Here is a 12,774-nt window from a genome sequence, read left to right on the forward strand (position 1 = left end):
GAACACAGCATGGAAGCAGAGAGGATTTGAGAGCTGAAATCCATTGGTGCCCTTGCTCTCTCCAACATATAAATATCCAGACACTAAATGCGTGTGCATGCATATATATATATATATATATATATATATATATATATATATATTCATGCACGTATACACACACGTGGGTGCATGTATTAATATTAAAAGTTATGTAGCTTCAAGTTCACAAAGGTTAATCCCATAAATGTTCTGATTCTTCACTACATTTCGATCCTACTTTTCCTCCGAGGCTCACAACAACCACCCCGCGAGGTAGGTCAGGCTGAGGGATAACAACTAATCAAAGTCACCTGACGAGCATTGGGGCCGACTGGGGTTTTGAAACTGGATGCTTCTACTCCTAGCGTGACATTCTAACCACAATTTCCAGAAGAGCACCCACGTTAATCTGTTGCAGGACAAAACAACTAAGAGTCTTGTGACACCTTGAAGATAACTAATTTATTTATGGCATAAACCTCCGTGAGTTTGAGTTCATTTCATCAAATGCATCCACTAAAAACACACTGACCCTCTGCATGTTAGGAAGGGGCCCACAGGTACAGCACATGCTTCTGCAGGAGGGGGAGAGAGATGGTACTTCCTGGTCCAGGCTTTGCCAGCCTGGTGCCCTCCAGATGTTTTGTACTGCCTGGGGCTAATGGGAGTTGCAGTTCATCTCCTGGTTGAGCTTCTCTTCTGAGAGCAAAAAACACCCCGCCTCCTTGTGGACAGGGCGGTCATCCAGGACTATCAGAAGGCAATAAAGCAAGGTGAGAAACAAAGAAAACTGCCGCTATCAGGACTGGGAGGGCTACTGCCATGCAAAGGAGACGATGGCAAGCAAGAAAGACCAATGGCCCAATGCATTATAAAGCAGCCTGCAAGCGGCTGGCAGCCCTCTGCTCTGATACTGCAGGCAATGCGTTGGAGGTGGTGAAAAGCTCAGACCTGCAAGGATCAATACTGAGAAACAGATTTTTCTTTAAGTTGACAGTAAAGGGTGAACACGAGAGAGAGCCAGTGTGGTGTAGTGGTTAAGGTGCTGGACTACGACCTGGGAGACCAGGGTTCGAATCCCCATACAGCCATGAAGCTCACTGGGTGACCTTGGGCCGGTGACTGCCTCTCAGCCTCATGAAAACCCTATTCATGGGGTCGCCGTAACTCGGAATCGACTTGGACAGTACATTTACATTTTTAAAGGGTGAACACACACACACACACACACACGGACCATGACTTAAAAAGCCATGCAGCAAACCAGGTTCTGTACTGGAGGAAGGAGAAAGCCTGACTCTAGGGAAGAAACGGGAGATCCTCCTAGCTAAGTCTTTCCTTCAAAGAACCTGCCAGGCAAGAGGAGACTATCAGAACCAAAACGAGCCTCAACTGTTTCCAACAACAGGGACCAGGCTCAGGATTTACTTCGAGCATCCACACTGGGCCTCTGCTGTGCTCCCAGGAAGAGTAGCTATTAGCCACGATGGCTATATTCTGCCTCCACTGTCAGAAGCAGCCCACTTCTCAAACTTCTAGAAATGGCAGGAGGGGAGCGTGCTCTTGCGCTCAGGTCCTTCTTGCATGTTACCCCACTACCCCCTGCCTTTGGAGGGCTTGCAAGAAGTGGCTGCAGGAGTGAGACTGCAAGTAACATCACGGGTGGGGTGTTTCTAAGAGCAAAGCTGAAACTGTCTTAATTTCCTTTTATTTTTGCCATATTGCCAAGAGGTGTAATGTGGCCTGCTAAAGAATGTAATGTTATATTTATAGTATTGAAAAGGTTTTTGTGTTTGCTGTGACATTTGTTATTGTTTTATTACTGCTGCTGTATTATTTTATCATGAAATTGTTTTTGTAATTGTTGTTTGATTTCGTTGTAAGCCATTTTTAGCACAGTTTTTTCATTTTTTGCATGTAAGTCGCTTTGAGTTCCATTTTGGGGGGAACGACTAATAAATATCTTTAATAATAATAATAGTAATAATAATAATAATAATGTTTCCCATCAGGGTATTTGGTCGGCCACTGTGAGAACAGGATGCTAGACCCAATGGGCCACTGGCACGATCCAGCAGGCAGACTCTTCTTATATAATTAAGAACGAGAACTCTATGCCTGCCCTCATCTCATTTACCCTCCAGGGTGGGCTTTACCTTGCAGCCCATCAAAACCATCCCATCTCCACTTGGCTGAGCAATCACACAGGTTAGAACAGTCTTAAATTTCCTAATGGTAACAGAAGGAGAAAGTATCTGAATGCCAAGATCCAACTCCTTGAAGGCCATGCTCTGCAGGCCACCCCCCGTCCCACCCACCCCCAGATGAAGCAGAACTCACACCAGCCGTGTCATCCATCTCCTTTTGCTTCTTCTCAAAAATCTCATCATCATCCTTGTCCTTCTCAAACTCTTTCTGGCACCGGTTCAGGAGTACCTTGCGAAAGTTGACCATCACAGCCGGCTTGTCAGTAGTGGGGACTTTCAGCTACAAAAGGAGACAGGCATGAATTATAACGAGAAGAGCTTTCAAGAGAACGTTCCACTGACTCACTGCTCCCAGCGGCGTAATAGGCTGGAACTCCCAGTTATGACTACAACACTGCGTGTTGATCTAGGGTCCAGAAATGGCTTTGCGACCATGCCACGAAGCACAGAGTAAGGTTTCTAATGCAAAACAGTGTTGAAAGGGTGAGTTCCTGAGAACCGGAGCTAAAGTTATTTTAAAAAAAATTCTAGACCTCATGGTTACTGGAGAATTTCTGAAGATAGGCTGGCAGTTTCTGCTTAAAAAGGACCCAGGAGGAGAGAAAAAAATAAGTCTGGATGGTGAGAGACCAATGCTTCGGGTGCAGACCGTCCTCACCACAGCCCCCTCCCCAAACTAAGTCAATGCTTTAAGTACTGATCTCCTGCACCCACCCCCCAAGCCTTTTCCACTGACCACAGCTCCTTTCCTAGCAGTCAACACACACCCAGAAAATGCCACGCAGAAGTACAGGAATGAAAGCAATGGATGTAAAGTAAAATACATTTCTCCCACTTGCCTAGTATGCATCAATGTACTGCAGCTATGGAATTGTGGATTTAGCACTTACATTCTACGACTCCCTGCATCTTTACCCCCACAAGCTGATGGAGGAGAGAACAGAAAACCAAAGAAAGAGAATCTACATCCATGCACCTCTGCAACACAGATTAACAAAACCACAGGCAAAAGCATTGCTCACATGGTAAGCGAGGACAAGTCAGACCAACCAGCGGCCCATTGGGGCAATTTCTGGCCCTACTAGATTAAAAAAAAAACCCTCAAGGTTTTTTTTCAAGGTAGGAAACAAAGCAATAGTAAGTAATAGAAAGCTATACCAAGCTTTTTAATGTTGCCAGAAATTTCTCTTTGATTTTTGTGTCTAACAAGTAAATCTATGGGGTCTGCAAGCCAGTGTTAGCATGAGCTCACACACTGTAACCAGCAGGCCCTTGTAAGGTGCATGGTGCCAATCTGGCCACAAAACATGTCTGGGGTCCTCAGATCACTATCTGGGGAACCGAGTGGCCCTCCTACTCTCCACCACAGGCAGCCATTCTCAGAACTAAGATGCAAGATCTGCCAGACACAGAGTAAGTCCAATGATTCATCTAGTCTGGTGCTCTCAGGCCTGACTGCCAGCATCTTTCCAAAGGACCTTTTAAGGAGAGAGGTTAGCAGGGATATAAGAGCGCCTGCTAGATAACCGAGACATGGCAATGAATTAACAGCATCTTTGCACCATTTCCCATCTTGAGAGGGATCCAAGTGAGCTGTAAAAACTGGGGCTCAGAGGCAGGAGCACTTACCCCCATAAGGCAACGGCACATGTTGGCATAGGCAACGGAAAAGTTTGGCTCGGAGATGGCCTTCTCGAAAATGAGGTCAATGACGCCCTTCAGGCGTTCCTCTGTGTCGATGGAGAGTTCTGTGACCTGTTTCATCAGCTGCTGGAACATCTGTGGTGTCAGCTTGTTCAGAATGCTACGCACACGCCGGAATAGCTCCTGTGGGAAGAAAGGAAACGCCCAAACTCTTACGAGGGAGGCACGCCTGCTCCACCCATTCCTTCCCTCTGCAGCGTGGACATGGGCACGTATGGCATCTCAGAAACCTGCTACCCCAGCAAGTTGATAGAGAGACAAGGAACTCCAACCTGCCTTGCTCTGGCCAGGGCTGAATTTGTTAGAACAAAATTGTCAGGTCAAGGGGGGCACATATAAGCCTGTCCAAGCCAAGAGGTATACTAATCTGGGGCAGGGGAGGGAGGGAGCGAGGGAGGGAGCGAGAGAGAATATCTGTGGTGACTAGACTTGAAGATGGCAATCTCTCTTCTTTTCCTGAGTCTCGCTTGGTGCCAAGGGCAGGAAAACACAATTATCTTCTCCTTTCCTTGTTTCCTGTGTCTTATTTATTTATTTATTTGATTTATGGGTCGCTCATCTGGCCGGTTATCCGGCCACTCTGAGCGACATACAAAGCAAAAACATGTAATACATCAAAAAGATCAAAAAACTAAGCAATAAAGCTAATCTCACAATCAGTGGTACGAGTTTTCCAGAAAACTTTTAACTGGATTTTTTTTTCCTGAGCAAATTAGGATAATTTGCATCGGATAATTTTCAGCTTGCATTGGAAAATTTTCTGATGCCCTAGAGATAGTTTTAATTTAGTGTATTTATTTTATTTGTATTTCGCATATGAAACTAAAAATTTTGAAACTGCCACACTTGACTAATATTGGATTTGCATCTAATATTTGGATTTTTACTAACAAACCTGTGAAAAGGAAAAAATTCTTGCAGAAAAGTAAGAGCACTAGGAATTTTCCCAGAAAGTTTTGGAAAATCTTCCACCCCACATGACTGCTCAGGAGAGGCTTTTTAAATCTCTCCCATCTCAAAGGAACATTTTACACACACACACCCAAAAGACACAAAGGAGGCTGGAACTCCAGCAAAGATGTCAACATTCATCCAAAAGGCTTGGGAGAAAACCACAGAAGGCTTTCTACCTCTACAGAGTGACGGCAAACACACTCTAACATTTTTTTCTGAGGCAAGCACATGGACTAGAGCAGCAGTGGCTCAGAACTATCACTTATCAGTATGAAGATACTGGCAAGCTAAACTACAAGTAACAACACCCACCCACCGCTATCTTTCAGGACCCAAACAATTTATATTCTTCAGAAATAAAATGTGAAGTACTGACAAAGAAAAGCAAAAGGTCTTTCCCCATTTTTTGTACACTGCTTAGGAAAAAGTACTCTGGCTCAGACGTAAAACTCCCAATCTCCACTGCATAAATCACACAGACACTCTTTCCACAATCTGCCGCAACCACAGTTTAGTGGTACATCAGCACAGGAACCAACTGTGGTTAAGGCTAACTAGGACTGTTGCAAAGCTGAGATTTAAAATCATGGTTCGAAATGGATACATGCAAATCATCGCTTCAAGCAACCCTGCCTAGCTCTACTCACAAATGGGTGGATGAACTATGGTTATACCAAACCATGGAAGTGCAAAAAATTACACATGAGAAGGGAGAGAGCAGGTGAATCTGCAGCACATTCTCAGCCTCCAAACTACGTCTTGGAGATTGGGAATGTTAAACCTGAAGTGGACTGCTGTAAAGTCTTCTGCCAGACCCAGACCAAGAGATAGGTGGAGCAGGGCTATGCATAACAGAGGTACAGTTTGGGAAGGCTGGTTCGCCATATCCACCCCATGTTTGCTCTCCAACCTGCCCCTTCCTCCCTTGCTGTTCACGTGACAGCAGCATTGGCCTATAAGCGCTGTGCCTGCCAATTTGGGAAGAGCAGAGGAGGGTTAAAGGCAACTTCCACACTTGCTCCTAAGGATGTTAAGAGAGCTGCTGTCTATCTCACAACAATGAGGAACGTGGAGAGCCGAGGATCCTCTCCTCCTCTCCCTTGGCTGAGCAGGCTGGAAGGGAAGGCAGCCCAGCTTCAGCACAGGTGTCCTTGTATTCCAAGATGGAAGGGAGGTCTCAGTGTTTCCTGACCCCACCATCTCTTCCAGAGTTGTTGTCTCTGGTCTTTGCCTGCTTCCCCCGGCACAGGGGGCTGAAAGTTCCCTCATCGCTCTCTGACTCTGGTTATTGGCTACTACTTGTCTTAACAAACCATGCCCCCCTCCAGCACACAGCGATGAGCATTTTACTATGCTTAACAAACAGCTTTCTTTAAAAAAAAAAAAAGTTGTATACATCTCACTTGATCTTTACAATTATAAACTGTTGGGGGATAGGAGAAGGGCACAGGTTCTCAAGGTATAGCTGATGGGGTCAAGCAAAATCTCTGTGGCCCCTGTTGGCAGTGTAACAAGGCCCCTTGCAGCCAGATAGTAGGAGACTCACCAACTAGCTGGTGGCAGCATCAATGGCATCCTGCAAGTACTTACCTGAGTTTTTATATTTTCAGGATCTTCTGCTTCGCTCGCTCGCTTGCTGCTGGGCTTCCAGGCCTTCTCAGCCTTGTTGAGCTTGATATCTTCATTCAGGGACACCGTGGCAATAATCTTCCGGGGCTCCTTCCGCAGGCTTTGCTGGGACCGGCGTTGTCCTGGCCCCGCAGGCTGAAGATGCAAAGGGGGAAAGAAGTGATGTCAGTACTTAACGGGTGGCACCTGCCCTAAACCCACCACAAATAAGCATGGGTTCAGCAGTGCGGCCACCACCGCCAGCACTGTGCTGGCCTGCTACCCAGCAGAAAAGGGGAGCCAAGGGAAAGCGGGCCTGCCTGCTCAGATCCTCAGTTCCATCAGAGAGCATCAGTGGCCCAGACACGATGGCACTAACTAGGAGCTCATCATGCAGACACAGTTGTTAGGGAATACCTGCCGGGAGGCGAGACATGGCTTGATGGTACATACCGGTCCACGGTTGGGTGGGGTTGGGCGGCCCAGGTTGGCAAAGGAGGGTGTGAAGTCCGGTCCAGAATTCATGGTGCTCAGGCGCACAGGGTCCAGGGCACGCAGGGGCATTTTATTTGCCTGTTGAGTCAAAGGGCAGGGGGAACAAAATGCAAAAGATGTCGCAGGCCGTGCGAGTCTATGGTTGTGCAGCTGTTATCTTCAAATGGGCAGTTTTGCCTCTGAACATGCCAAACATTCTGCTTCTCAGAAATCCACACAGCTTGCCTGACAACATCTGATGCCAAGGAGCCGACCAGTTCCCCTTTCTCTGCCCTTTAGGATTTGCCCTGCCGTTCCCCCTACCCTCACCCTGGGCCAATGCCCAACCAGTGCAGTTGTCCAGAGCTCACAGCCAGGCTAGACTCTCTGGCCACACCACGCAAGGAAACCCCAAAGGAGGTGTCTCTTGGACCTCCAATGACCCCAAATGGAAATGGAGGACTGACCTTTTCCAAGACCACATCACTGATCTGGGGCAACCCTTCAGGCTTCTGCATGCTGGCAAAGATGAACTGGAAGCCCAGGAGGAACTCTCGGTCGTATCGCTTCTTCTCTTCTGGGTTCAGTGGCTTCCACTGCTCTGTTAAGGAAAAGAAAACGGCAAGCACCAAGTTGAAACCACACTCATGACCAAAGAAGATCAGGAACCCCAAGAACAGTAGGGGAAGAATCAACTTCACTCTCAGAGTGATGTACATCCAGAAGCATCAATGGGGCCCATAAATCTTGGCCAACTGAAAATGCATTGTTGGCAGGATCCTGCCCGCCCCCCAAACACACAAGGGCTCAGATCTTGTTCCAGACTAACTGGTGTTTTGTAACAACAACAACAACAGAAGAGGTCAGGAACAATCCCTTGCTCTGGTTCCTCAGCTCCAAGCTTTGAGCTCTAGAAGAGGGTGGAAGGATTGGTTTTTTGCCGCCTTCTCCAACTTGGGAGTAGAGGAATCTTCTCCATGACTGAGCTGCACTTCAGAGGGTCTCAGAAGCCCAGAGCTCATGTGAGGATGATCCCCGTTACCCCCTCGCCCACCCCCCACACTTCAGCTCTAAGACTGAGAGGAAGGCTGGAACTCATCGCAGTTGCCTGAGGGGGACCGCACATTTGCCATGGCAAGCGAAATTGTGCCCCCGCCTACTCAAGCCAGCATCATCTTCCCCAGGTGCCTGGCAAACCCTCCTCCTCAATTTGCTTGCATCTTTCACTGTGTCTCTGACCTTGGTACCCATTGTTCCTGATCTTCCAAGCCCCCATCTTGATTATCTCAGCACAGAGATCTCTAGGTGGGGACTGCCTTGCTTCTCTACTGCTGCGTAATAGACATAGATGCTCTTTAAATGCAGGATATGGGTGGGGAATCTTTTTTATTGCTGCAGGCCAACCTTCACAAGTGGGCAGGGCAACACACCTGCCAATCACATGATGCCATATGACTGATAGGTGAGTTGCCCCGCCTACCTGTTAAAATCCCTTCTGCTTGCAAAGATGGATCCCTTTCAACCTCCCAAAAGGACCAGCATGGGGCGGGCTTTCCAAAGCAAGTAGAACCCATTTTCCCCCTTCATTACTGTGCAATGGAGCAGTCCTTGCCAGAGCTGATGTCTGCTTCTAGTGTGGTTTGGGGTAAATGGCCTCAGGGGCCAAACTGGATCCCTTGAGGGGCCATACTGGTCCAGAGGTTCCCCACCCGTTGTAGGAAATACTGCTGTTGTTCACAGGGCTGCAATATCCTCCTTCCACTCAGTTACTCTGCAGAAATGTTGATTTTAATATTAACCTCTTAAATATACAATATGTTTGCACACACACATAAAGGGGGTGGCTCTCTGTGCTCAATAAGGCTTCTGGTTCCAACAGCCGGTATAAGTCTCCAGATTCTTCTGGCCCATACCTCAACCTACATCCTCAGCAAAGCTCCAATTAAAATCCACTGCACATCATCTTCCAAGCAGCCCCAGCTTTTCCTAGCAAAAACAAAGCATGGAAGTCACTACAGGAGCTGCTGCTATTTCTGTGTCAGGTGATTATCTGCTTTTCCTTCTTCTTCCCTTTCCAGCATGAAGCCAAAGTGGCTGTTGCTGGGGGAGGTGGAATGAACACAGACCATGCAGTGATTTCCTTAGCCTCTTCTGCAAGGAAAAGAGCCGAGGCTGCTCTGCAGGCAAGTGGCTTGCTAGGAGTTAGGAGGAAGGCACACTCTGGAAAGGAGCTGTCCAGCCACAAGTGCTTGTACTTGCTGCTGTTGGAACCAGGAAACATTACAGTCAGAGAGAGGCTTCTGTTAACATAATGCCTTGTATCAAAAAGGGGAAATAATAAATCTGCTCCTAATACTGAAATGACTGGACCAGTGGAGGGGAATTCCTTGTGAAGCCTTTGTCAACAGTCCCAGAAAAGCTGACAATTGACATGATAGCAAGCCTGCGAAGATGCTCAGTTCCATCACAGAGTGTCAGTGGCCCAGACACGATGGCTCAAAATGGAGGTCATCAAAGAAGGCTCAAGAGGAAGCCAAGGAAAAGGACAGTGACGGCCACTTAACTCAAGGCTCACCTTCCTTGTAGCGGTACTTCTGATCCGCCTGCTTGACTTTCTCAGGGTCCATCTTATCTTCCTTCTCTTCCCATGTCTCCTCAGCCTCCTCCTGGGAGCGAGCGGGGGCCGGCTCCTCGGGCTCATGGGCTGGCACAGGGGGCTTGTTTTCCGTCTCTGAGCCACCCTCACTGGCCTAAGAGGGCAAGCACAGAAGGGCCCATTAAGAGCAGGCCAATGCAGGATCCAACCTCAGCAGGTGGAGCTCAACAAAGCCAGCTGAGCCCCCAGACATTCCCCCCAAACCAAGTAGAAAACATTTCCACAGGATAGAATCTGCCTTTCCCTCCGGCATCAGCCTTTAAATCCGCTTCCCTGGCTCATCAGAAGGCCTTCCGGCAACAGGACAAACGTATTTGGCCCTCCAGATGTTGATGACCTGCAACTCCCATCATCCCTGACCATGCTTGCTGGGGCTGATGGGAACTGTAGTTCAGCAACATCTGGAGAGCCAAAGGTTCCCCACACTTACATTAGTGCAAAGACTTCTGCCTGCGCAACAGGACCTCCTCTCCCTGTCTCGGTGCCCCCACATCTGAATCTGCTCCAGGGAATTGGGGGGAAACCCAGAACAGATTTGTGGAAGGGATGCACAGGGAGAGGAAGTCATGTGGTGCAGGTAGAAGTCCTTGCATTAACAGGGCAACTTTGCTGGATAAAACCCTGTATGTACATTTGTACTAATGAACGCACGGTACTCCCAAATGGCTGAATGGCCATGGCTTCCCCCCAAGGAATCCTGGAAGCCATAGCTTAGCAAATGAATGAATGAATTGGACCGCCTTCAAGTCAATCCCGACTTATGGCAACCCTATGAATAGGGTTTTCATGGTAAGCGGTATTCAGAGGGGGTTTACCATTGCTGTGAAACATTCCTTCAGTCACAGCACCCTCCAGACACTAATTTGGGCCAGTGAGGGCCAAGACAACATTCTTGGTGGCTGCTCTCCAACTTTGGAAGGTCCAAAGCTTGAAGGTTTCCCAACTGCAAAGCCTTCATGTTTAACCAGCCATTTGGTTACTGATGGTGATGTGAGGTTTCTTTGCCATTGTATCTTCTGCAAGTAATGATTTCATACACATTATCCTGACAATAACTATCTGTTGGCTCTGAATAACCAATAACCAACTGTTTAATTCAGGGATGGCTAACACTTTTTAAAAAAAAAATCTCGAGGGCAAAATTGTTATGAAGTGTGCAGTTCTCATACATAACCCTGACACTCATTTTGAGTCTTTTGACATCGAGACCTGAACATAAGAACATAAGAAGAGCCTGCTGGATCAGGCCAGTGGCCCATCTAGTCCAGCATCCTGTTCTCACAGTGGCCAACCAGGTGCCTGGGGGAAGCCCGCAAGCAGGAACCGAGTGCAAGAACACTCTCCCCTCCTGAGGCTTCCAGCAACTGGTTTTCAGAAGCATGCTGCCTCTGACTAGGGTGGCAGAGCACAGCCATCATGGCTAGTAGCCACTGATAGCCCTGTCCTCCATGAATTTGTCTCATCTTCTTTTAAAGCCATCCAAGCTGGTGGCCATTACTGCATCTTGTGGGAGCAAATTCCATAGTTTAACTATGCGCTGAGTAAAGAAGTACTTCCTTTTGTCTGTCCTGAATCTTCCAACATTCAGCTTCTTTGAATGTCCACGAGTTCTAGTATTATGAGACAGGGAGAAGAACTTTTCTCTATCCACTTTCTCAATGCCATGCATAATTTTATACACTTCTATCATGTCTCCTCTGACCCGCCTTTTCTCTAAACTAAAAAGCCCCAAATCCTGCAACCTTTCCTCGTCAGGGAGTCGCTCCATCCCCTTGATCATTCTGGTTGCCCTCTTCTGAACCTTTTCCAACTCTATATCCTTTTTGAGATGAGGCGACCAGAACTGTACACAGTATTCCAAATGCGGCCGCACCATAGATTTATACAACGGCATTATGATATCGGCTGTTTTATTTTCAATACCTTTCCTAATTATCCCTAGCATGGAATTTGCCTTTCTCACAGCTGCCGCACACTGGATCGACATTTTCATCGTGCTGTCCACTACAACCCCAAGGTCTCTGTCCTGGTCGGTCACTGCCAGTTCAGACCCCATGAGCGTATATGTGAAATTCAGATTTTTTGCTCCAATATGCGTAATTTTACACTTGTTTATATTGAATTGCATTTGCCATTTTTCCGCCCATTCACTCAGTTTGGAGAGGTCTTTTTGGAGCTCTTCGCAATCCCTTTTTGTTTTAACAACCCTGAACAGTTTAGTGTCGTCAGCAAACTTGGCCACTTCACTGCTCACTCCTAATTCTAGGTCATTAATGAACAAGTTGAAAAGTACAGGTCCCAATACCGATCCTTGAGGGACTCCACTTTCTACAGCCCTCCATTGGGAGAACTGTCCGTTGATTCCTACTCTCTGCTTTCTGCTTCTTAACCAATTCCTTATCCACAAGAGGACCTCTCCTCTTATTCCATGACTGCTAAGCTTCCTCAGAAGCCTTTGGTGAGGTACCTTGTCAAACGCTTTTTCAAAGTCTAAGTACACTATGTCCACTGGATCACCTCTATCTATCGGCTTGTTGACACTCTCAAAGAATTCTAATAGGTTACTGAGACAGGACTTTCCCTTGCAGAAGCCATGCTGGCTCTGCTTCATACTCCAGAATTTGGCTTCATTAACAAGAACAAAGATAAATCAAAAGTGATTTTATTGCATTAAAAGGAAGCATACTTATTTAAAATATGTGATGTAAATTGGCATAAGACCTTCATAAATAGGAGAGTTAACAACAGGTTCATTTTATGGAGTTAAAAGCTGTAAGTTCTAAAAACACACAGAAACTCTAGGAAGCAGTGAAATTGGTCAGGTGAAAGGTGGTGGTGGGGAGATTTGGCTGAAGGTGGTATCCAAAGAAAAATGGATGCTGACTGGAGTCACTGCTTTGGAAAGAGAAGCCGCCTTGAGCACAATTTTTTGTGGAAAGGCAGCATACAAATAAAATGATGATGATGATAATGATGAAAGAGAAGGAGAGGTTGTCAAGAGGAAGCAAGGAAGTCTGGGCAGTGATTTTGTGATTCTTACGGCAAGGATCAAAGGTTGCAGGCACATGTACATGACTTACCCCAAAGAATCCTGGGAACTTTAGCTTACCCTTCACATGACCACAATTCCAAGCACCCTTAACAAACTAC

At 47.0% G+C, this 12,774-nt stretch overlaps 1 protein-coding gene and 2 non-coding genes across 18 annotated transcripts in view; all 3 read right to left on the reverse strand.

Annotated features, from left to right (window-relative positions):
* Nucleotides 1-12,774, reverse strand: part of EIF4G1 (eukaryotic translation initiation factor 4 gamma 1) — a 97,278-nt gene that overhangs the window by 19,350 nt on the left and 65,154 nt on the right. For all 16 annotated transcript variants that reach the window (XM_061637465.1, XM_061637467.1, XM_061637464.1 and 13 more), the window contains 6 exons: nt 9,544-9,718; nt 7,436-7,569; nt 6,948-7,067; nt 6,477-6,650; nt 3,858-4,055; nt 2,362-2,508 (listed from right to left, as the gene is read on the reverse strand). In XM_061637465.1, coding sequence (XP_061493449.1) covers nt 2,362-2,508; nt 3,858-4,055; nt 6,477-6,650; nt 6,948-7,067; nt 7,436-7,569; nt 9,544-9,718 — 948 coding nt within the window. The remainder of the gene's footprint in view (nt 1-2,361; nt 2,509-3,857; nt 4,056-6,476; nt 6,651-6,947; nt 7,068-7,435; nt 7,570-9,543; nt 9,719-12,774) is intronic.
* LOC133389894 (small nucleolar RNA SNORD66) lies at nt 6,815-6,891 on the reverse strand. Its single transcript, XR_009764200.1, has one exon. It is a non-coding gene; the product is annotated as a small nucleolar RNA SNORD66 (small nucleolar RNA).
* LOC133389895 (small nucleolar RNA SNORD66) lies at nt 9,412-9,488 on the reverse strand. The gene has a single exon (XR_009764201.1). It is a non-coding gene; the product is annotated as a small nucleolar RNA SNORD66 (small nucleolar RNA).

Source organism: Rhineura floridana, chromosome 7 (genome assembly GCF_030035675.1).
Source record: "Rhineura floridana isolate rRhiFlo1 chromosome 7, rRhiFlo1.hap2, whole genome shotgun sequence".
Classification (NCBI taxonomy): domain Eukaryota; kingdom Metazoa; phylum Chordata; class Lepidosauria; order Squamata; family Rhineuridae; genus Rhineura; species Rhineura floridana.